The sequence below is a fragment of the Lepidochelys olivacea genome (assembly GCF_965140295.1).
Source record: "Lepidochelys olivacea isolate rLepOli2 genome assembly, chromosome: 4".
Classification (NCBI taxonomy): domain Eukaryota; kingdom Metazoa; phylum Chordata; order Testudines; family Cheloniidae; genus Lepidochelys; species Lepidochelys olivacea.
This window is the reverse complement of record NC_140414.1, coordinates 30,054,790-30,080,719: the sequence shown is the minus strand read 5'-3', so window position 1 is coordinate 30,080,719 and position 25,930 is coordinate 30,054,790. Positions and strand designations below refer to the sequence as shown.

At 39.9% G+C, this 25,930-nt stretch overlaps 1 protein-coding gene across 7 annotated transcripts in view; it reads right to left on the bottom strand.

The window, feature by feature from the left end:
• The window catches only part of SMARCAD1 (SNF2 related chromatin remodeling ATPase with DExD box 1), a 77,926-nt gene that overhangs the window by 28,417 nt on the left and 23,579 nt on the right, over positions 1-25,930 (bottom strand). For 6 of the 7 annotated variants that reach the window (XM_084626031.1, XM_084626029.1, XM_084626028.1 and 3 more), the window contains 4 exons: positions 19,697-19,788; positions 13,128-13,217; positions 12,117-12,201; positions 9,253-9,650 (listed from right to left, as the gene is read on the bottom strand). In XM_084626031.1, the coding sequence (XP_084482157.1) occupies positions 9,253-9,650; positions 12,117-12,201; positions 13,128-13,217; positions 19,697-19,788 (665 nt within the window). Of the gene's footprint in view, positions 1-8,615; positions 8,964-9,252; positions 9,651-12,116; positions 12,202-13,127; positions 13,218-19,696; positions 19,789-25,930 lie in introns of those variants that run through there. The other variant, XM_084626034.1, reaches the window with a different exon arrangement.

Here is a 25,930-nt window from a genome sequence, read left to right as displayed (position 1 = left end):
CAGGAAAAAAGAAAAAAAAAAAAGCGATATTACTGTGTCACAGAAGTTCAGGTGCTTAGCTCCGTGTTCACATGGGATCACTAGAGACTTAGGACTGGATTTTTCAGAAGCGTGCACAGTTAAGTAGGCCATAATACATGCATTTTTTTAAAATTCGGCCCCAAAAAGACACATTGTTTAGGCTACAGACTTCTTAGTCCCGCAGACGATGGACACAACTCAACAGCTTTTATAGGACTCTTGAAGCACTGTCCAGTGAAATATGGAGTAGGAGCATACTATAACCAAGTAGCTACCACCAAGCAACGAGTTTCCTGGATACACCTTACATCAATTTTTACCTCAATGCTGGATAAAAATAACTCTGGCAAGAAGGTTTAAGATTTTACTTTGTTTGTTCATTTCAATAAACAAATGTGAATTCTTCTGTATGTGCCGTTCCTATTGTTATCTTTTCTTCATTTGCCCCTTCCATTTTTCTAATGAGATTTGGGTTGGGACAGGTGGGTTTTCTTTTGGTACCTCCAGTCAGTTAAGGAGATGAGATTTTAATCACAAATATATCAGTAAAAAGATAACTTTTTCCCACAGGATCCCTGACTTATTCAGTGCACAGGATGAATGATGCTCACTTAATGAGCAAAAGGAGTACTTGTGGCATCCAATGAAATGAGCTGCAGCTCACAAAAATTTATGCTCAAATAAATTGGTTAGTCTCTAAGGCACCACAAGTACTCCTTTTCATTTTGCGAATACAGACTAACTCGGCTGCTACTCTGAAACTTAACGAACAGTTATTCAGTATTCTGTTTTTGCCTCATTGTTCAATGTTTGGCCCTTATTTCTGGAACATTATTCAAGCCGTACTCTCAAAGACCGATTTATTAATTTCCTATGGGCTTTTCCAGGGCACTCATCACTATAGTTTTTAAGCGCTTCAGAAACATCAATAAATATATGTGCATAATGCTATCAGATGAAGGAATGCTATCCACATTTCACAGAGGGAGAACTGAGGCACAGAGATTAGTGTCAAAAGGATCCACTCTGGGTGCCCAATTTGAGACATCTAAGATTGCTTCTCTTGTTTTTTTAAGCCAGTCTTTCACATTACATAGCAATTTATAAGTTCAATGTACAGCTCCCACTGAGTTTAACTGCAGGTGTTAGTGTTTGGTGTGTTTGCAAATTAAACCACACAATCTCACATCAGGCACCTGAAAAATGAGGAACACAAAATGAGTGATCACCTGCATAAAGGTCAGTTTAAGTGATTTGACTAGCACTGCACAGAAACTCTGCAGGAGAAGCAAGGAGAGAATTCAGTTCTCCAGGGCAACAGACCTATCAGACCATATTTCTCTTCCTGCAATCCTCTGCCTCATTCACTTCACATCTTCTAACTCAGGGGTGGGCAAACTATGGCCGGCGTGCCGAATCCGGCCTGCGAGCCGTTTTAATCTGTACTGCGAGCTCCTGCTGGGGAGCAGGGTCTGGGGCTTGGACCCGCTCTGGCGCTTCAGCCCGGGCGCTGGGTCAGGGGCTGCACCACGTGGCTCCCGGAAGCCGTGGCATTGCCCCGCTCTGGCTCCTACGTGCTCCAATGGCCCCCTCCGGGGCTCCAACAGGAGCTTCAGGGGTGGTGCCTACAGATGGGGCAGCATGCAAAGTCGCCTGGCCACACCGCCTCAAAGGAGCCAGAGAAGGAACATCCCACTGCTTCTGGGAGCTGCTTGAACTAAGTGCCGCTTGGAGCCTGCACCCGAGCCCCTCCCCAGGCCCCAACCCTGACCCCACTCCCGCTCTCCAAACCCCTCGATCCCAGCCCGCAGCACCCTCCTGCACCCCAAACCTCTCGTCCACAGCCCCACCCCAGAGCCCTCACCTGCAACCAGAGCCCTCAATCTCTCCCGCACCCCAACCCCAATTTTGTGAGCATTCATGGCCCGCCATACAATTTCTATTCCCAGATGCGGCCCTCAGGCAGAGAAATTGCCCACCCCGTTCTAACTTTTGCAACCATTGATTCATGGTCCCTACAAACAGTCTCCATTGCTACATAACCCTGAGTCGTTTTCAGAGTAAATTAACCCTGTGCTCTCAATGAGGCAGAGATTGTGTAATCATGAAATTGAAGACTACCATATTGCACACACACAAAAGGGTAACTCCCTAGGTTTTTCTTCTTAAAAAGCAAACAAATTCCATCATGTGGGAGCCTACTGGTCACCTCTGCTATTTGAGATGAAGTGGTAACTGATGCAAGTAGCAGGTTGTCATCCTCAATATGGACCAGCACTAGAATGGGACGAAACACTTTGCCAGTGGGTTTCACAGATATTTATTGACAGCAGAGGAATGGTGAGACTCAGGAATCTTGGACTCCATTTCAAGCTCTGCAGGGGTGTGTACTCTAGTGAACCCAAACAGCTGCCTATATCACAATTAAACAGCTGCTAAGCCATTCCAGCTGACTCAGGCTACGCCAACTGTGGGTTTTAATTGCCGTGTAGGCATATCCCGTATGTCCCCGTTCCAGCTGCTCATGCCATTCTCTTTGCCCAGCTGGTTTCAGTTCTCTTCCCGCACCAGGGCTCTTCATCCAATCTGGCTCCCTCTCCCACTGCACTGGTTCTCAGTCCCAGACTCCCATTGCTCCCCATGTGATACCCGTTCTCCCTACTTCATTTCCTTCCTAGCTGCCAGTCCCAATTCTCCCCATCCTGTACCAGCTCCGGTCCAGTTCTTGTCTCCTCTGCATTCCAACCAGGGAGCTTCCACACACACACACACACATCGTCTGGGCCCAGCAAGGGGGACACTAGAGCTCAGGAGAGGCAGTATCCCTGGTCTCAGTTCTGGTACCAAGACCCAAACTCGACATGGCTTGCAGCAACCCGGAATTGCAATGGGAGGGAAAGCCTGTTCGGCACCAGGCTGGAGTGTACCCAAATAGGATAAAATGTTCAGTGAATTCAGCTGCTAAAATAAGTCTCTACTGAGTATGTGCAAACTGCAATATTTTGTTATAATTTGGGCAACTTTGGGCAGATTTTCACAGAGAGTGCAAAAGGCACATCCCTGAGACAAAGTCACCCCATGCAAAATTTCAAATCTCTCAAACCATAGGATCGGTAGAGCGTTTCAAAGAAAAGATTGTTGGAATTTTTTAATATGGGCAAAACAATGCAGTTTTCTTTAGCCTCATTCTTGGAATTTTCCAAAACATTTCAGCCTCAGAGAAACATGCAGCATGAAAATTTTAGCCCAAACAGTTAAAGTTCAGCCAAGGCATAAGCACCTGAACACTCGTCTTAATGAGAAATGCTGGGTAACCTAAAGAGGTGATTCCAGCCCAGACAACAATTTCCATCAGAAATACATCTTACTGCAAATTCTTGTTGGAGAATGGTGACAGTTTCCAATTCATCTGTATTAGTAACAAAAATTCTAATTTAAATGCCACAGATGTGCAATGACACTGCAGACTCCTGTCCAGATAGTGCCAGATCCTGCAGATATGTACTTCTATGCTTAGTGCTCAGACCATCAGTGGTCACATAACTTTCAGTGGAAATATTCATAGTAGCAAACACTAAAAACTCAGTACTTGTGGGATTGGGACCTATGTTAAATTAAGAATAGAGGATAAAAATACTAAGAGCGTTTAGGTTTGAACTGGGCAAGACAAAGATGAAAACAATAAGAACAAGAGGTTGCTTGGGTGAAGAGAGAATGTTTTTGAGGTTAAACAAGTTTCCATTCTTTTAGGGTAAAAAATTAAGACTATTTGTATTTTAACTTTTGCATAGGGCTGATTTCAGAAAGTTATGACAGATATGGCATACATATTAAATATAGAGTTAAGGGAAAGTTCATTAAAAAGAACTCAAACTATTGAGGGTTCCAGAAAATTCTTGTTATGCAACTGAAGTTCCCAAATACACTAATTTCTGTTCAAGCAAATGAGCTGGTCAGAGCATTGAGTTATTTGAACAGTTTACAGTGGAAAGTTTTAGAATACCTTACTTCCTCCAAAAACAAAGGCCTTTGTAGCATTTACTTCAATAGGACCCAATGAGAACACAAACTTATGTGCAGCTTGAGATCTTTCTTGGCCAATATATACAATAGTGTTCACATTCAAAAGTTCTACTCAACACCTCTTCTAATTACCACAGTCATGCTGAAAGCGAGCGCATAGATGGCAGTGACGGGCTTTCAAATTAAAATGGTCCTTAATTCTAAAAATGTCAGAACAGGTTGTTCACAATGGACTAACCCCATAGGATGACATTGTCATCCCTACTCTGGCCCCTTTATGCCTGGTAAAAGGGCAACAGCAGTGTTAAGGATACCTAAAAAGCTCAGTTCTGCTTGCAGAGAAATTCCTACTGCACAGATACCAAAGAAGATCTTAAGATGGCCTTCCAAGGCCCCTTTTCAAACCCTAGCACTAGGGTTGCCAGTTTTGGTTGAACGTATTCCTAAAGATTTCATCACATGACATAATCTTTAATTAAAGATTTATCTTTAAATCCTAGAGACTCCAGGCCAATCCTGGAGGGTTGTCAACCCTACCTAGCACAGAGGATGATATGTCAGAGGCAGGGCTGGGAGGGGCATGCCAGGGCAGGACCCAAAGTACACAGTCAAGTGACCCATATGGCAGCCTCAGGGTACTACCATAATTCTGTTCAAATAACTCAATGCTCTGACCAGCTCATTTGCTTGAACAGTTTACAGTGGAAAGTTTTAGAATACCAGGGTCTCCAGGGCTGTCTCACAGTTATGATGTGGGCTATTCCAGCCAAAAGAATAGTGCAGGCTCAAATGGGGTGCAAGGGATACTTAAAGCCACCTTAGCCCCAACCACCTCAACCCTTGGTCTAAAATTCTGTGTTGTGTCTGTCAGAAACACAGCACAGAATCTCATTCATTGCCTCCACTGAGATCCTACTATAGTGGGCTGCGATCAAGTAACCTTATTTTACTGGCAGTTTGAATTATCTGAGAAAATGTTATTAACTTTCACATTTCAGCTCTCATGTTCTATAAAGACAGATTCACAGACTGGTAGATTCTTCGGTCAGAAGCTACCATTGTAACCATCTAGTCTCACCTCACACAAGCCATAGAACTTCCCCAAAATAATTCCTAGACCTGATCTTTTTAGAACAACATCCAATCTTGATCTAAAAATGGTCAGTCATGAAGAATTCAATACAAACCTTTATAAATTGTTCCAATGGTTAATTACTCTGTCAGTTGAATATTTAAACCTTATTTCCAGTCTGATTCTATCTAGCTGCAACTTCAGTCATTGGATCACATTATACTTTTCTCTGATACACTGAAGAGCCCATGATAAAATATTTATGTCCCATGTAGGTACTTACAGACTATAATCAAGACACCCCTTAACCTTCTCTTTGTTAAACTCAATAAATTGAGCTCTTGGAGTCTGTCACTCTAAGTCATGTTTTCTAAATCCATTCTCGTGGCTCTTCACTGAACGCTCTCAGATTTATCAACATCTTTCTTGAACTGTGGGCACCAGATCTGGACAGTATTCTAGCCATGGTCACACAAGTGCCAAAGTTAGAGGTGAAATAACCTCTCTGCTGCTATTCAAAATTCTCCTGTTTACACATCCCAGGATCGCATTAGCTCCTTTGGCCACAGTATCACAATAGGAGCTCAGGTTCAGCTAATGACCTAACATGACCCCCAAATCTTTTTCAGTCTCTGCTTCCCAGACTAGAGTCCCCCATTCTATAAGTATGGCCTACCCTTTTTTGTCCCTAGATAGATACGTGGACATTTAACCGTATTACAACACAGTTTGCTTGTGCCCAGTTTACCGAAATATCCAGATTGCTCTTAGTTAGTGACCCGTCATCTTCATTACCTACCACTTCCTTAATTTGTGTGTCATCTACCAACTTGATCAGTTACGATTTTGAAAGCATATTGAAAGACTATGAAAGCACAGTCTGTATTGATCACTATTATAGTTAATGATATTTAGAAAAAAACTAAGCAGAATGACAAAAAGCATTTGTTAAAACAAGGAGCAAAATACAGAACAGATTTTGATACTGCACAGATTATTTAAAACATTTGGTCTTAAACCAAATTTCAATCAGCTGCATTTTGAAATGGCCATACTAAGATAAAGGACACTGTTAAGAGAAATACACATTGTCCTTCCATAAAAAGCCACTAATCTACCAGAACAACAGGAAGACAATATTCAAAAAATCTTGAATTTGGAGAGAAAATGCTGTAACTTTCTGAATTACTGGCAAAATATATTACAATAAGTTGTATGCACATTTCTTTCACCCTGCCTTGAACTGAAGCACACACTAACATGGGTTTGAATAAAACAAATTAGAAACAAACTGTATATTCAATATTGTTGGAAGATTAAAAAGGAATCGGGAGAAAGTTTTCAGTTAGCTACATTTCTGATCATAATGTATAGAACCTTCAAAAATCTGCAACAGGAGAAAAAGATGAATACAAACTACAAAAATCCAGCAATTCCCACAACTGAAGAATAAAGTAACTTTACCAACAATTTAAATATTTGCTAAGAACTAGGTGACCCAGACATGCATACTCCTTGATTAGAAAACATTCATCCCAATAAATTATATTTGCCAGTATTTTCACAACATGAATGTTCCTACAGTTTAAAAAGTCACAAGGACTTTAATGTGAAAGTATCAATTACATAAATAAAAGTAGGTACCTAATTAAAGTACCAAGGAAATATTCAAGTTGTAACTTAGCAGAATGACTATTTGAATGAAATCCACCTTGACAGTGATCCACATTACCCCAAAAGTACTATTAGATGGTTTTCTTTTAAAATCTGTAACTATACCCTTGTAGATGTCATTAAATTAGCGTGAGCCAACTTAAATGTTTCAACCATAGTAAAGCCTTGCTTTTATGAACAGGGACACCAACTTTTTTAGGTTTAATGCCACTTCTCTATGGTTCTACTCCATATTCTTTGTACATATTTAATGTTACCATATTTACCATTCAACTGCCTATACTTTCCTTTACATATTTAACTACCTCCCCTTTAATGAACGAGAATTATTTATTCCAACACATTTTTCACTATTATATCCTTATACTTTCTACTTTTCATCAGGAGAAATAGCTATATAATCTGCCTCAGCCATTAAGATTCAATTTTAAGTAACTTCAAAATATTCCTAATAGTTACAACAATCTGCATTTCCTTGATATACTACATTTAAAGATTATTGTCCAGTACAATGCAATTAAGATGTTGATTTTTCAGAACAGAAAAAAGCATTCTTTAGAGCTGAGACTTGATTTTTCATAGAATAAGACCTTCAATTCAACTCTCAGAAAATTAACTTTTCCACCTATCTCTAATACAGCAGTACTCTTGGTAACTGAAATGCAAGCCTTCCTATATTATGCATTTATGAAGCTTTTACTACAGTTTCTGGATATCTATTGTAATACACTGCTAGCCCTTAACCTTATCATTTTTGGTTTACAAGTTTTTTTTTCTAATACTGTACAAGCCAAGATAATTTGTAATAGTCTACCATGTATTTTACATGTGAAAAAATTTGGAGAAAAAGATCTTGGAGAGTGGGCTTAGTTTTAAATTTTTAATAAAAAAAGAAATATCCAAATTGTTATATTATTCCAATTTATTAGTAGGGAAAGTATTGGGTTGCTGAATACTGGATTTTTTAAAAAACAATTAAAACTATATCCCTATTAAACATCTGCTAAAAACTAGTTTGCTATATCTTCGTTACATTTTGGACATATGGTTACAGCAACTATAGAAACATGTGAGTGCTGACAAAGGCAATCTATATGAAAGAAATATTTTGAATTCAATCAAACAAGCCCATACAACTTGATTCTGTTTAAATATTTTAGCAAATAGAGAGGGAGAAGGCAGCCCTTCAGCAAATACTTTTCCAAAGAATCAGCTCAGGCAAAGCCCAACAAGTTCGGAAAGGAACAGAATTATGACAGATGTTCTTTAAGAAGCCAAAGGCTTCAGGCAAAACGAATTTCTTTTGCAGCATATTTGTGAAGCTGTACTTCTATATTTTTTGAATACTTTATGACTTATGTGATTATTAATGTAATTTTCTGAAATATCTGATCCAGATCTCACACTTTTATGGTGTGAAATATTTGCACAAAAAATAGTGCAAGGTTACATTGTATTACAATGTCTTCCTCTTTAAGTATAAAAAGATACCTTTTTTAAAAAACAACTCTCAAAAACATGCACACAATAGACTTTTTTTTTAAACACATACTGATGAAAAAACTATATCAGTTATCTTTAAAAGGGCCTGTAAACATATTTGCTCCAAAAACCAGTGCCATCACACAGTAGATTAAGAAAAACTTTTGAAATCCACAACGTTTCCTGCCTGAGTGCTTCGAATTTCCTATCACAATGCTGCACAGATCAGGTCTGATGTCTTTCACTTTGTTGAAACACACAAAACTCTAAACAAACACACACATTATGGAACACATTTGAAAATAAATAAAACCTAGGAAGTGACAGTACGTCGCGTACTTACCAGTGACTGATATTTTCCCATTCAGTGACAGTATGTCTTTTAGGTTTCCTGATGCTTTTTACCTTTTTGATTAAAAATACAGCTGACTGCTACAATCCTTAAAATGGCCGCACTGCTTAGCCAGCAAAACCATGCTAGTGACTGAGTTGCAATATTAAAAGAAAAACAGAACAAAACATTTGCTTCTCCTATGGTGAAGCTTAAAATATCCATGCTAACATCTTCAATCATGGAGCTACCTTGGAAGTTGCTGCTGCTCAAAGTAGCTGCAGTGTAAGTTCTGCTACATTCTTGCCTTCTGCATGGTTTTTCAGCTAAAACAGATCAGAACAGGCGAGCAAACAACTCCTTCCTAAATGAAAGCTCTAATTTCTTCTTCTGCAGTGAAATGAACCAAGTTTCTATGCTAAAGAATGAGTGACAGTATTGCCAGCCAATCAGCTTGGGTTTTTCAGGAAAATCGCCCCTTTATTCATTCAAAATTAGGTCATATGACACTATTTGAAATGCTATTGGCTTAAAATGTATATAGTGTTTTAGCCTAATCAGGATAAGGACACCCATCTATGCCTCCCTAGACTGAAGATACCTTGACTATAAACACAGTAGTAATATTAAAAAAAGAATGCAGACTTACCAGAGCTTCCCAACTATTAAAGGGCCGGTGCTCCGTTATCTTCTGAGCCTTTTTCTGAGAACACTGAGGAATTAAAGTGAGTTCACCAAGTGAAGCATCTTGCAGGAAGCTAAGTATTTTAGTTTTGTAACCATCCTCCATCACTTCATCACCACTGCTGTAGTCCTCATCAAGGGAGCTACCACCTTCTGAAGCTGACTCGTATTCTGAATCTTCTGTTTCTCTCTTAGTCCTCCAAACCCCTTTTTTGCCTTTATCTTTTTTCCTAAAGCCATTCTGAGCTTTTGCAGAAGATTTCTGTTTCACCTTCACTTTAGTGTCATTATTATAGTGCTTTTTGCTATTTGTGGAGACTTCGTTCCAACTAGAAACTTCACTTTTGGAAGGACATTGCACATCTGTGTATGTAATGTAAAAAAGTAAATGACAAATAAGATGCATTGTTCAAGAGCAAAAAATCTTCAAAAGAACTGCTGCTTTTCAAAATAAAGGCTCATGTAAATGCCAGCACTCTCCTCTGCTTTAGATATAGAACGGAACAAATTTCAGTTTACTAACTGTAAAACTTAACTCAATCTGCCTTTGGAACCTTTCCCTGTATATTTAGAAAGATGTGGTAACTACCACAGCAAATACAAAATCATCAAGTAATTGGAATCACAATGAAAAGACTTAAACCATAAGATCAAAACACTTCATACAATTCTAATTAAAAGTCAAGTAATTTCAACTTGTTAACTATCATTAATATAAATTCAGAGTATCTATATTAGTAGGACTTAAGTTACACTGCCAGTCACGCAATGATTTAATTAACTGCATCAAGGCAAAAATGGTCAAAATTGTAATATGTATAAAGCAACCTTTCATACTCGAAGGAGTCTGACTCAAAAGTTTGATTTTAATGTAACAGTTTTCCCCTGCCCCCCGGAAAAAAAAATGATGATGATAGATTAAGCAAACAAGCCTGATTTAACACATGCTTTCACCACAAAAAAAGCATAAACCTAGTCTCTCTTTAGTACATCTCACAGCAGCATTTCGGGCGGGACACCAAAAACATGCAAACGTTAAGTAACTTGAGCAACTAGAGCTTTTTAAAACAAAATGTTTTTGGTTCAGTAATGAACTTCTGATTTTTTATAACCCTAATCATGTTTTCAAAGAAAATAACTCATTTTTTTTGTTAAAATAAATTATTAGTCCTTTCTAGGCAAAAAACAGTCAAGGTGTATCCTTTTGACCCCTCAATTTAAAAATATACTTTAATACTATTAATACTGGAATGTCTATTCTCCTGTCTACCTATGCTTTAGGTTGATAAATCCTAAGCAGCTCTTTTTCCTACTAAGGAAAGGCAATGAGCAGCTACCTTTCAACACTGATATCTTCATCTCCATGCAAGAGATCACGTAAAAAGCACTATCCTGTCCCAATGATTCTTCGAGAAGCACACTTAAGTACAAGTTATTACATTCATGCACAAACCTATTATAGGTTGTTTCCATAATATATACAGCACATTTATCCACCTATCAGCCTATAGCGATCCAACAGCCCATCATATACTATCTAAACAAACAAACTATTTTGTTGTGTTGATACACCCGAAGACACAGCCTCTGTAATTCTGGGAATAAATTCTCACCACTCTTCCTGGAAGCAAGTGCACAGCTGCGCATAATAAACATAATATGATCCTAATCTATAATTTTGATTCTGTATTTTTCCCTCATATTTTACCAACATATTCTGCCAACAATGAAACATGAAAACATAAAAAGTCTTAAACAGAGAAAATTATAGAAATTGCCTAGGGAGGTTGTGGAATCTCCATCATTGGAGATTTTTAAGAGCAGGTTAGACAAACACCTGTCAGGATTGGTCTAAATAATAGTCCTGCCAAGAGTGCAGAGGACTGGGCAAGATGACCCCTGGAGGTCCCTTCCAGTCCTATGATTCTATGAGAACTAGAGTAATAAAAGACCTGTGTAAAATAGCCTTTTGCATGTGTGAAGTCTTGTTTCTGTAGCTCGGCCTTGCCTTTTAAAGAAACTCAATTTGGAGATTTTAATCACATCACCAATGGACTTGATTTAAAAAAAGATACATTTGTTTATGTATTTGTGACATACATATTCTAATGGGAACACAACTGAAATGATATTTCATTTTGTAAGTTCTTCGGATCAGGAATAGTCTCTACTTTTGAACTGTAGCAAGCACACTGCGGTTCCTGAGTTTGACTGGTGCTTTCTGGCACTACTGCAATATGAAAGAATTAAGATATCTGCTCACATTAAATATGGGATATTTCCTTTGTAATCGTCTGCAGATTTGTCAGTGATATAATGCCTATTTCTATCAAATCTCATGTACCGGTATTTCACTGGACTTTTAAGAATATTGTTCGCATTATTTCACCCTAAATACAGTCTCAATATTACTTCTGTGCTAAAAGACTTCTTAAACAGGATAGACTTATTGCCTTGAAATTAGTACTTTTTGAACTACTCAATTCAAAGAGAATCATGTTTGACGTTTTATCACAAACATGTTTTCATATAAACGAATAGGGAGTTATGCTTTGCACTTGACAAACCAATATACTTGCCCTAATTTCCACATAAAAAGGCATGCAACTCCATAAAAATAGGATGCAAATTCAACATATAAACTTTCTTTTACGTTCTTTTCCTCTCTTTCACCCCCCTTAAAACTGTTTTTGCTCATCACTGCAACTTTTAAGATATTATCTTAATCACTGTCAGGACTGTCTTATTTAGACATTGGGGAGATGTACACTTCTGACATCTGTTATTTTATTACAGAATAAAGTAGACTGTAAATCTGTCTTTATTTACCCTGTTGGTCTTCTGCAAATACTTTTAAAGACTCCAGTGCTTCATGAAACACCCAGTTATGTTCTTGAAGTACATCTTTCAGTTCCTATTAAAACAACATTTATTATCTCACCATTATGCAAAAAATATATTCTTTTAACAATTAAGAACAAGAGCAACACTTCTCAAAACAAGTATGGGATAAAACCTTTGATTAATCCATTCGTTTATGCACAGGATGCACGATGCATACAAAATATATTGTAAATAAGCACCTATTTTTTTAAAACTGTTCCTAACTTCAGTTATCGCCCTATGATGCAACAGGTCTTCTAATTAGAATTAACAGTATTCTCGATGAAAACACAAGGAAACGCTGTACACAAACTTCAGAATACTGCACAACATCAACTTACCATCTTCCTAATAGATAGTATACTTGATCTTCCACATTTAAAATATAAAACCACTAAAAGCTGACTGAATTCTCTACTTGACTGCTGATCTACTTCAGCTCTTTATACAACCATGTTTCTAATCATTCTTCCTCTAAAAACCACGTATCCCATGTAATTATCTATACAGATAAGCCTACTCCAGTTTAAAAAAAAAAGTTGAATTCTAAAAACAACATGAATATTTTAATGATAAAATAATGTAGTATACCTGAATAATTTTCACATACATTCATACTGTGAGTCAGACTCTCTGGTCTGGCCAACCCATGCGTAGTGCACGACCAGAGGGTGGGCCAACAGGATTTACATATTCTAAAATATGTCCAATTGCCTACAGTCTCAAGAGACCAACAGAAGCAGCAGAAAAGTGTTCCTGCCATGAACCCTTTCCCTAGAAACATTACTTGTGCTCGGGTCAGTTGGCTGGCTCCATGCCACCTAGAAATTCCCCTTAGCCAGGTAAGTGGTTAAGCGGGTAGAATGGGGCTTAAAATCTGGTCCTGTGCACTTATTACATTTTTATATACTTATATAAAACAGTAGGTTTGTCCCCAAAAGACACACGATAGCTTACCTCTTTATCCAAACTGGGAAATTTATTTTGCAGTTTCTTTACAAGAACTTCTTGCTTTTCCCATTCTTTTTGAGATTCTGCCCCTTCTAGCTACGGTTCAGAAAAGATGTAGCAATTTTAGAGATCATTTCACTTAATGCATCATAATACTACTACTCAAACAAAAATGTAAGAACATGCCTAACTTTGCTTACCTTTTAAATAGTCACCCTTTGAATGATAAAAACAATGTGCAGAAATATCTGAGCTGTGCAGACAGAAATAAGTGACTAATACTGTTTTCTTCATTTATAACTGTGTTCAAAATTAGACAAAACTCTCCAAGAATGGTATAGAAAATTCTTAGAGTACTGAAAGAGGAAAAAGTCTGAATTCAATAAGAAATAAAAGACATCAAAAATTTTAGGTTCTTTACCAAATTACAACAAACGGATCTTGGCCAACTTAAAATCATTTCAGTTCCTCTTTAAAAAAAAAAAAAAAAAAAGAGTGGTTTTATATGATCTATATGATTCTTTAACCAACAGTGCTCAATCAAGTTGCTTTTTTTTTTTTTTTTTTTTAACATGACATTTTGGAGAAAATAATTCAGTCTTGACAACTCTTCTTGTAGAGAGGGAAAGGGAAGGCAGACATGGTTAAAACAACTGAAACAGCCAATTACTCAAGTGAGAGATTTTATGCAACCCACATTGTTAACAATGGAATTTTGCACGTTAAAAAATGGCCCTTTAAAGCCATTATAAAGTTCAACCTTGTGTCAGAATTTTGGCAAATGTAAAATCTCAGGAAATGGAATATCATATTAAGGCACAACACAATTATACGAAACCCTTATAAAAGATTTCCTGACAAAAGATGTCCAACACAGAGTCTAGTATAATTATAGCTCCTACTGGTTTACAGGAAACAGGGAATGTGGCCTAGCAATTAAAGCTCACAAATAGGAGCCAGGATTTCCAGATTCCACTCACAGTTCTGTTATGGACTCACTAATGATAACAACATAAAAAAAAATCAACATAAGAATGGCCATACTGGGTCAGACCAATAGTCTATCCAACCCAGTATCCTGTCTTCTGACAGTGGCCAATGCCAGATGCCTCAGAGGGAATGAGCAGAACAGGTAATCATCAAGTGATCCATCCCTTGTCTCCCATTACCAGTTTCTGGCAAACAGAAGCTCAGGACACCATCCCTGCCTATCCTGGCTAGTAGCCATTGATGGACCTATCCTCTATCAACTGATCTACTTCTTTTTTGAACCCTGTTATAGTTTTGGCCTTCACAACATCCTCTGGCAAAGAGTTCCTTCCACAAGTTGACTGTGCATTGTGTGAAAAAATATTTCCTTTTGCTTGTTTTAAACCTGCTGCCTATTAAATTCATTGGGTGACCCTCTAGTTCTTGTGTTATGTGAAGGAGTAAATAACACTTCCTTAGTCAATTTTTCCACACCAGTCATGATTTTATAAACCTTTATCATATTCCCTCTTAGTGGTCTCTTTTCCAAGCTGAAAATCCCAGTCTTCTTAATCTTTCCTCACACGGAAGCTGTTCCAGACCCCTAATGATTTTTGTTGCCCTTTTCTGTATCTTTTCCAATTCCAATATATCTTTTTTGAGATGGGGTGATCACATCTGCACCCAGTATTCAAGATGCGGTCATATCATGCATTTATATAGAAGCAAAGTGATATTTTCTGTCTTATTAATCTCTTTCCTAATGATTCCCAAAATTCTGTTTGCCCTTTTACCTGCCGCTACTCATTGAGTGGATGTTTTCAGAGAACTAGCCACAATGATTCCAAGATGTCTTTACTGAGTGGCATTGGCTAATTTAGACCCCATCATTTAATATGTAAAGTTGGGATTATGTTTTCCAATGTGCATTACTTTGCATTTATCAACATTGAATTTCATCTGCCATTTTGTTGCCCAGTCACCCAGTTTTGAGAGATCCTTTTGTAGCTCTTTGCAGTTCGCCTGGGACTTAACTATCTTGAGTAGTTTTGTATCATCTGCAAATTTTGCCACCTCACCGTGTACCCATTTTTTCCAGATCATTTATGAGTATGTTGAACAGCACTGATCGCAGTACAGACCCCTAGGGGACACCACTATTTACCGCTCTTCATTCTGAAAACTGACCATTTATTCTTTGGTCTAGATGAAGTTGTGATCTGATCTTCACACCTTCTATCTCCCAGCCCAGCCCAAAGATAAGATCCAGAGCATGTCAAACAGCAGGAGTGAAGCCAGCAAAAGTCCCAGTCCATTGGTGACACCATGAGGTACTGAACAAAAACTAAAGAATTATGGTTCCAGGTCATTTCAACATCCACACCAACAGCAAGTCTTGATGACTTCAGTGTCAAGGTCAAAAAGGGCTCAGCTCAGGGAAGGATGTAGGACATTAGGTTACTTCTACATCAGCAAGTGGGGGACACCACACAACGACTCCAAATATGGGGTGCGGTAGGGCCTACAAAAAGAATAACCAGATCTCTCTACCATCCAGATAACTTCACGTGAGCCACCAATGATAAGTGACCAAGTGGATGAAGGCCAGCAGCATTTTCTAGCCAGCTCTGGGAATCATGTGCTTAAGCATATTTTTAGATCACATAAGCACAATAGGGAAGCTTCTTTAAAACTCACCACATCAGTCAGGCCAACGTGCAATCCCTTCTCAGCAGAGGCCAGGGACAGAGCTCGTGATAGACCAACTCCCCTTTCACCTGAGGTGAAGGTCATGATCAAGCTCACAATGCAGCTGCCTAGCAATATTAGCAGTGGTACGCACGTACTGATGAATCACCAGACATACAGGCAAATCACCTTACTTCTCTCTCTCATCTGTAAAATGGTTATACTACTACTTACCTATGTGTCAGAGGTGTTATGAGGCTTAGTTAATGTTCATGAAGACCTCTCAGATGTTTAGCTGCATGATGCTAGAAGCTACTGAATTGCCCAACAGTAGTTGTCAGCTCACCTGCTAGCACTCCTGCCTATGGAGCACATGGGTCCCAGGTTAAAAACTACAGTAACATTTAAAATGAACACTTAGCAAGTCCAGGTACTGCGTCTAGTTTCTAGTCACTAATTAGCAAACCAAGGTAAGTGGTAGCCCTTAATTTGTAATTCTCTCACCTCTGTTCATTTAGGTTGAACACAAATATTTTATGAAGGCTTTTTGTGAAACTGGTTAGAAAAATTCAGACAATTTTTTTGGCGGAATTTGATTTATTGAAATCAAAATGTTTCGTAGAGATTATTTAATTTGAAGATTCTAACAGAACACTGCCCACCAGGCAGGTTTCAAAACCCAGCTACCGGGTTTCCTTTGGAAGCCTGCCCTATCTCCTGCCAGCTCATCAGCCCAGCTCCTCAGCAGCCTGGACCTTCCAGGCTCATGGCTCCCCAGCAGCCCACCTGGCAGGCTAATAGCAATGCAGGAGCCTGGAACCCCGGAGTCCCATCTCCCAAGCTTGCTAGCTCCTTGCCAGCTTGGGCTCCCAAAGTCCATGGTTCCAGGGCAGTCTAGCTCCATTCCCTTTTGGGGAAGGGGAAAAAAAAAAAAAAAAAAAAGGTTTTGTTTTTTTTCCCTCCAAATCAGAACTAAACCAGATTTCTAAATTCAGTAGATTCCGCTTATCAGCAACCTCTCAGTTCCAAGAGAAAAGTTGCTGTTTTCCAGAAGTTGCCAATAAGCAGAAGGTACTATTTTCAGGGGGATACATAGACATGAGTGTAAAACAATGATGCATTGTACAATGAATTGTTTATTAACTTTCAGTTTGATACAATGTTCTGAAGAAGAAAATCAAAGGTGACATACAGAAATGGATATATTGTATAGTGTACCACAATGCTTAGAGCAGATGTAGGAAATCTTAGGTTGCCATAGGTCACAAAGACTACAGTGGCACACAGTTCTATCATGACAAGCATTTAAAAAGCACCCAAGAAAACTTACTATGTGTGTCTAACTGTAAATACAGTGCAGTTCAGCTTACAGTGTTCCTCATGTGTGTCACAGAGTAAAGCAGCACAAAATGTTACTGTATTTCATATACAAAAAACTTTAAGAACACCATTTGTCCAGTGTTATCTTCTTCACACAGTCTGCCACCTCCAATCGTAAATCCTTCTCAATTTTGCGTGCAGCCTCGTAACCACTCTCAAAGCCATGATTCTGGCATATTCTGCAGAAAACATCCACTGCCTGTAGCTGTTGTATAAGTGAAGGCTCCGCAGGTTCGTCGTCCCATCCACTGTCCACTTGTGCCTCAGCCTGTAGGCACCTGACAACCTCTACCATCTCTACATTTAGCGTCAGTGAACTCACCTTCCATCTCCAAATGACTGTCAAACTCAACAATGGCCTCAAATTCCTTTGCTGTTAGACCGTCAGGAACTGAAACATCGGCCAGCACATTAATGTCCACCAAGCCAGCATTTTCTGTTGTTCATACAAACCCTCCCTTTCTGAAGCAGTTTTGAATAGTCTTCAGGAGAACAGGAGCCCATGACTCCTTAGCGAGATGAAGTGCATCAGAGTTATTTTTTTGGTAACATCCACTACTCATAGATGCGGGTCAGCATAGAAAGAGGCCATGATGTGTGCATTAAGACAAGCATGGCAGTGACCTTTGAAGTTTTTAATGACCCCGATCTCCATCGGCTGCATGATGGAGCCTGTGTTCAGAGGCAAAAATTTTAACATGTGTGATAGCTCTACATTAATTGAATGAGCTGGGCAATTATCAACAGGCAGACACAGCAGTCCTGTAGTCGCAACTCCCTGTTCCAGTTCTCTAAGCACTCTTCAAACAACACACTTGTCATCCAGGCATTGGCTGAACTTCTGTAGATCACGGGCACCTTTAAGTGGTCCTTAAGGAAACAACGAGGGCACTTGCTCTTTCCAATCACCTAAGAGACCCCTTTCTCTGTCCCATCCATGTTTGCACAACACAGCACCGTGATGAGGTCCGTAGCTTTTTTCCTTCCTGCAAGCCCTTCTTTAAGCATACCAAGCAGGCCTCTTTCAGGAAAGCCTCAGTAGAGGAGACTAGTCTCATCAGCACTGAAAATATCATGAGGCTGGAACTCCTCTCGAATGCTAGGTAAGGCATCCACCCTCCATTCATTAGCCACCAGATCAGCATCTTGATTCTTGCCAAGTTCCTTATGTTGAATGACATTGTGCTGGGCTTTCCACCGACAGAACCAGCGATCCGCAGGGTTGAACTCCTTTCACTGCTCTGCTGCCAGCTGACTCGCTTTCTGTTTCAACATCAGCCCAGAGTCGAGCATCTTGGCCAAGCTTATGCTGAAACCAGAGCCCCAGGGCTTCACCAGCATCAGTCTCCTTTCCATTGCCTTGATGCTTGCGGCCTCTTTGTGCTGCTCCCATGCTCCTGTAAAATGTTACGGCTGTTCTTCAGAATGCATGAAACAACCAACTTTGAGACAACTAACTTCTCAGCTACTCAGATTTGCTTAGCACCAGGCTCACACAGGGCCTATAGAACCCGAATTTACTGATGAGAAATAGGTTGAGAAATTTGGAAGCCATGGCGAATACATACGTGCTCAGCTGTGCATGCTCAGAGCCAGGAATCTGATTACAGGTAGGACCTCTCCTCTAAAGAACTGTTAGTAAGCAGCATGCCTCTTGTTAATATTTGAATCTCATTAACATTGATGATGATAGGTGTGGATGTAATCGCTGGCAATATGTTGCCATTAGAAATTGGTAATAATCAAGATTGCTATTAAGCAGAATTTACTGTAACAAAATCCTCTGAAATGTAATTGCCTTTCTCCACCCAACTTTACTTTTAACAAAAGAATTCCTATCCTTGCTATACAATAGTCTAATGTCATCCTTTTGCCATGATACCGTGTTCTTTTCCAGGGTTTGGCCTGAAGATGGGATTGTAGAACTGTACATCAAATATATCAGATAAAAGACTGAATGGGTCACCTTCAGAATACAGCTCCTCTTTACTAGCTAAGGTTATCAACATTACCCAAAATTACCCAACTGTTCTAAGTTCCTTGTAAACATTTCCCCACAACACAACTAAATTGCCATTTTATTTTATATATATCACTGTCCTTCCTCAGAGAAATTATACAGAAAAACTTAAGCAATTTCTTGATGCTTAACTTAGGATCTGATGCGGCTGGACTCTGCACACCCAACAGCTTCCACCGACTTTTATGGGAACTGATGGTGTCGAGCACATCACAGGACCATGTCCTTAATTGTAGTTCCCTTTTTCCCATGACAAGACTGCAGTTGGCACTCGGATATAATTCAATACACATAGAATAATGAAGCATATAATCTCAAGAAAATAAAAGGGATCAAGAAATAACGAAAAAATTAAGTCAGGAGTGTTGTCAGAGACAGGGAAGCAAAGCTATTAACTCCAATGATGAGAGGTGTGATTTCCTGAGATAAGGCACTAATTCAGGAAGCTCCTGATGTTCCCAAAGCCACCAGGGATCAATTTATTTTGTGGTTGTAAGACAGAAAGGATTACACTTACAGAATTCGTTTTTTGCTTTTTTGAAATTTGGTCACCACTGTCTTCAGAATTGTTTGTGGGTGATTGGTTTAGTTTCCTTTTTCGGGATGCAGCTTTAAAAATAAAAAAAAAGCAGAATTGAAAATTACATCAATTAGAAATTCATCCTGAAACAGCAGAATCATTCAAATCAACATTACAGAAGCTACCAATTATGTGAACTTTGAGAAATATCAGATTTAACAAATGTGAGAATTTGTGTAAACACACCCATCCTTGTAATACAAAACAGCATAGGAACCAATTATTTTAGGCAATATAGAATTAATAGGATTTTTACAGCAGATGTTAAGCATCTGGGAGCAGAAGCAATCAAACATTCTATTCTAATATGGTGACAAATTTAAAAACCAATTCCCTTTGAACTATACTTTTCATCTTTATTAACGTTAAGAGGGTGGAATCAAATACTGCATAAAATTTAACAATTTGCTATACAGGAACTGGAGGGGCAGGTCCAAGACTGGGAGTACGGCCAGTGCTGCCAGGCTGGGCCATGGTGGGGATGCTGAAACCGCCCAAGGAGTCCAAGCTGCTGGACAGAAAGCAGCGTGGCAAGTGGGTGCTGGACAGCCTCAACTCCAATCTGCTGCCCAGTCCGAGCTACTGGCTGCTGGCCATTAGTCCTGAGCACGCCACACCCCCAGGGCTGTCTGAGCCAGATTCCATGGCCAGGCACCGCTGGTGAGTAGAGCTCTGCATGGTTGTATCTGCATCTGATTCACCATCCGCAAAAATGGTCCGCGCATATGAAGCAGATATCCGCAGATTTGCAGGGCTCTATATATGAGAAACAGCGAAACTGACCACAAAGTGCTGTGAAATGTGCAAAGCAAACAGGATGGCAAAGAAAAAAAATTGTCTCTCTCAGGACCACCAGTTGGGTGTTATAAAAATAGCCTGTTCAAAATACTAAGATGACAGTGTTCCATGAATACAGAAAAGTTACATGATATCACTCAACAGCTATTTTGTATACAAAAGGAACAGAATGTTTCAAATACATTCCAAGTTTTTCTTCATAATATTTCTTGCATCTAATCAACAATTACCTTATTAATAAAGCAAAACTCAAACAGACTCCAGGTGAACAAAGAGTCCGTAAGCGTGCAATAGTGCATCAGTTTTATCAATGAAGAAGTTGCACCCCTTGAAAAAGTAAATCCTCAATAGTCGCTTGTACCTCCCTAGCAATCCCTGATGCCTGGAGCCCCAAGGATTTGCACATATAAATTGCTGTTGCCATAGATTTAGACATTATGTCTGTCATGTCACGTGCCACCTGCAGAGACGCCTATGCACCATTAACCCTCTAATTGTGGAATTGAAATCATCCCTCTTATCCTCAGGGAGTTTGTCAATAATTCTTGCCACGGAGTCCAAATTAATGAAGTTATTTTTAGGCAATATCTAGTAGTTTCCTATGTGCATTTGAAGGTTGGATGTTGAGTTGACCTTCCTAAGAAGTCTAATTCTCTTGGGCTCTTTATCCTTGGGGATGAATTTGAATAGGCCTTGGCAAAATCTTTCACTGGCTGTGGTGACAACCAGCCAGCCTACTACAGATTATGAGAAAAATTGTTCAAATCCCTTGGAGGGTACACTATACCATTGGTCTGTTCTCTTTACAGTAACTCTTCACTTAAAGACATCCCGGTTAACGTTGTTTTGTTGCTGATCAATTAGGGAACATGCTCATTTAAAGTTGTGCAATGCTCCCTTATAACTTTGTTTGGCAGCCACCTGTTTTGTCCATTGCTTGCAGGAAGAGCAGCCAGTTGGCAGCTAGCTGGTGGGGGCTTGGAACCAGCATGGATCGGGCAAACCCCCTATCAGCTCCCCGCTCCCCTAAGTTCCCAGGGCAGCAACCACCCAGAAGGCTAGCAATTGCCAGCAGTTCAGCTGTCCCTCTCCCAACAGCCAGGTGCTGCTCCTACCCTCTGTCTTGAAGCTCCTCCCCGGAGCCTCCTGCTCGCTGTGCAGTGGAGGGAGGGAGGAAGGAGGACGACTCATGTCAGGGTGTCCCCCTCCCGCCTACTCTGGCCCCTGACTTACCCGTTCTCCATATAGAGCAGGGTTGGGACAGGACAGAGCTGAGGATGGAAAGAGCTTGTTGGTCACAGCTGCTGTCTCAACTTCCTGATTTTTTTTTTTTTAAAGGCAATGTACTTAGAATTGGGTCAGCATACTTAAAGGGGCAATGCACATCTCTCTCCCCTCCTCTGCCTCCCCACACGGTGTGTGTTTCTGTCTGCCATGCTGACTCCCCTCCCTCCATTCGTGCTGCCTTGTAGCGCGTGAAGCTACATTAGCAACAACATGTTAACCCTTGAGGGCTCAGCCGAACGAACGCTAATTCGTCATTTAGCAGTAAGACATTCCCTGGGAAATATTCCACCCTCTTCCTCCCTCTAATTTCACCACCTCAACCAAGCTTCACAATCATCATTGCTGTGTACAGTATTAAATTGTTTGTTTAAAACTTATACTGTGTGTGTGTGTGTGTGTGTGTGTGTTGTATAATCATTTCCCCCTCATTCCAAATGTTCATGAGACTTTTCAGGAGCTCATGTGTAAGGTGGCTTTTGCTCTGGGTATTCAAGCCGAGGTGGTTCAGGAAATTTTCATAAACTTACTAATATCTTGCATTTATATATATATATATATATATATATATATATATATATATATATAAAGCGAATCCAATTTCCCCATAAGAATTAGTGTAAATAAGGGGGGGGTTAGGTACCAGGGAAATTTTTTTCACCAGACAAAAAACTATAGTTGGATTCGCTTAAAGTCGCATTTTTCAGGAACATAACTACAATGTTAAGCAAGGAGTTACTGTACTGCGGGAGTCAAAGTGGCTGGGGTCTACCTGAGAAGTTTGGCAGTATCTGCTAAAGTGTAATTAATAGATAGAGACACTCTTCCTTAATACAGCAGAATGCAAGATATCAGTAAGTTTATGAAAATTTCCTAAACCACCTCAGCTTGAATACCCAGAGCAAAAGCCACCTTACACATGAGCTCCTGAAAAGTCTCGTGAACATTTGGAATGAGGGGGAAATGATTCAGATACTATGGCCTCATCGGGACAGGACATCTATCTATGCATATGGGTTTGATGTTTTGCTTCTGTAATAGCTTCCTCTGGTTCTTGGGTCATGACTTTGCTCAGTCACTGAACGGAAAAGGGAGTCATAGAATGCCTTCCTGAAATAATGGATGCTCACGACCTCACAGAAGATGTCTCCCTACTGGATTCAGACCCTGAAAAAGAGAACAGACATTCCAGATGTAAAGGTGGAGCAGTATCAATCAGTGTAAAGAGCCATCTGGCTTGCCTAGTATGTGCGCAGGATCCGGACATTTCTGGAGCCGGCACCAAAGTCTGCAGTCGAGCCAAAAATTAACGATTGTGTCAATCCAGTACCAGGATATAAGTTGAGGTCAGCACTGAGAATGATATCGGGGCTGGCATCAAGGTTCTCAACTTCAACAGTGGAGAGTCCAGTATCAACAGATACAGGAAATCTTTGGCTACGACATAAGGGTTGGGAGTTCGTACTGAGAATCCCGAAGTATACACTGCTGTCAGAATGGGTGACAGAAAAGAAGTCACTGGAAAGGAAGTCAGTACAGCAGGTACCAACCAGTCTCAACAGTACTGACGAACGGGGCTCTGGAGTCAACGGTACCGATAAAGCATAGATAAGTTCACAGTACCAGGCAGCAGCAAATCAAATTTCTCACTCTAATCTCGGTACCAGAGGACTCAGAAGGCAACCTATCAGACAAGTGGCATTGCTACAGTGCTTGTGGATGTCTGAGAACCCCTTCTTTGGTCTCAATGCAGCCTTGAGTTCCAAAAACCTAGAAGTTTTAGGGACACTCCAGGATGGTCCAGGTGAAAGGGAACAGCTCTTTTCTGAAGAAGACTTGTGCGTCTGTATTCCCCTGAGGTGCGACAATAAAACAGACAGAACTGGAGCACTGCTTTTAAAACATGAACTCTGTCCATTCTGACATGGTGTGGGTAAGAGGCTGGACATGCAGATTTTCTATGAGATGTTCCCTTCCTATACAACTCCCTGGACTTCTGAGTTCTCCTCTTCAATGATTTGCAGATGATTAACTTCTCTTTCACATATTCCAAGACAAATAAGGCATTTAGTAGTATGACTGACACCTGCATAACAGTCTCACAGGAAGGGCAATGTTTGAAGCCCAGGGATTCTGTGCTGAATCAACACCTCTGGGCTTCAGAAGAAGAGCAAACAAAAAGGACAAAGAAAAACTATTGTTATTCACACTAAACCTAACTAAGAGCTATTTACACAAGAATTTAGTGCTAAACCCTAAAAAGGAACCATAAGCTGGAGCTCCAATTCCCAGTGGGGAGGGGAAAGAGAGGCAAGAGGAACTGAAAGTGGGTTGGAGCAGCTCAACCCTCTACACCTTTGGTTGCATGCATGGGGATGCACTGGGGCACATGTGCTGCCCTGACAAGTACTAGTGACGACTGCATTGGTCACACACAGACCTACAGTGATATACAGATGTGAACAAGCACTCAAAAATACAAGGAGTTCAGTCAATAAACACCAATATTACCAGCATTCAGTAACACACAAAAAAGAAAAGTGAACTGAATTCTATAAACCACTGATTCAATTTCATACTTCGTTTCCACACTGTTTTTCAGGGTTGAACAAAGCACTCAAATAATCTAACTATACCTTTTCCATAAAATTTGAGAACTTATGTTTTTAATATTTCAATATTTAATTTTAATATTAAACAATTTAAACTGTTCCTACTACTTACAAATTGTTTAAATGAAGAAACTGGCTATGACTCAATTTCTGGCTATAAACATGAGTTCTGTCATTAGCCAGAGAGAATCTGAATAACCCAGGTAATTAAGAATTTTGCCTATTCTCTCTCACCCAATCAGCTGTAAACTTTCACAAAAAGAAAAAAAAATTACGTGTTGAGGCAGGAAAGCAGGTGTTCAGTGATGTCTCTTCTTCTAAAAACAGGCCCAAAGTCGGATGATTTATGCCATTGCATTCAGACATGCTAACTCCTGCCTAAATCATTTAAATAAGAGTAGCAGATGTCATTTTTGTCATAATTTTATTTCCTAGAACACCTGTTTCTGTGGGCTTGTAGGCAAGGACATGAAATTGCATTTTTGTATGAAAAAGTATGGCTATAAGGTAAAGCCCATATAGTAGAAATCAAACTTGGCATGAGCTCATAGCAAATATTTTGGAACGAACATTTTAAAAATGCGATACTGACTTATATAAAATTATTTTAACTTAAAATAAATTTGGAAATAATAATAATACCCACTTAATTTAGGATTAATTTTCTTCCAGGTGGGACTTGACTTATTTCTTGAAACAGGTCTAGCTAAGCATTTCATCGCTAAGTTTTATCTTTCAATTACTCGCATCACAATTCTCATCCTCAGCATATCATACATATAATGGTAATTTCAAATGCTTTTTGGAGATCAGAAAGTATAAATTCGCTGTGCACTCAAACATACACAACAGAACATAGAAAGTATTAAAACCATTTGATAGTACTAAGCATCTGTCATAGCTATACTATCAATAGATCAAAGTCTCAAGATGCATAGAGGATCATTGCACATAAATTACTTCCTAATGTAAGCAAGCACAGTGCATGGGAGAGATGAAAAAACTAGTTTCTCTTAGGGCATAGGGACACTGAGCTGTTGCTCTGCTAATGTCACACAACACCAACATTAAATCTTTAACCTGAAAGACATCTTGATCATTTAAAGCAATTTCCAGACAATTAAACTGAAAGTGATCTTATTACAGATAACTTCTCACTTTCACACCTCCAGTCAGAGCCATCCCAAGGGGATGGGGAATCAGGGCGACTGTTCCGGGTCTCCCCCCCCCCTCATTTTAGGAGGCCCCGCATGGCAGTGCAATTGGCTGGCGCTGCATGGGCAGCAGGCGAACCACTGGCTGGGGAGGCTACTACCAGCCTTCCCCTTCCACCCAAGGGAGAGCACACCGGGATGGAGAGAGCACGGGAGCGCTTCTGCAGTCTCCCCAGACCTGGGAAGGCGGGTGGCGTGGCCTCAGCCCCCTGGAGCCCAGTGGTGCAGGGCCCGGGGGAAAGCATGCATGGGACCACTCCGGG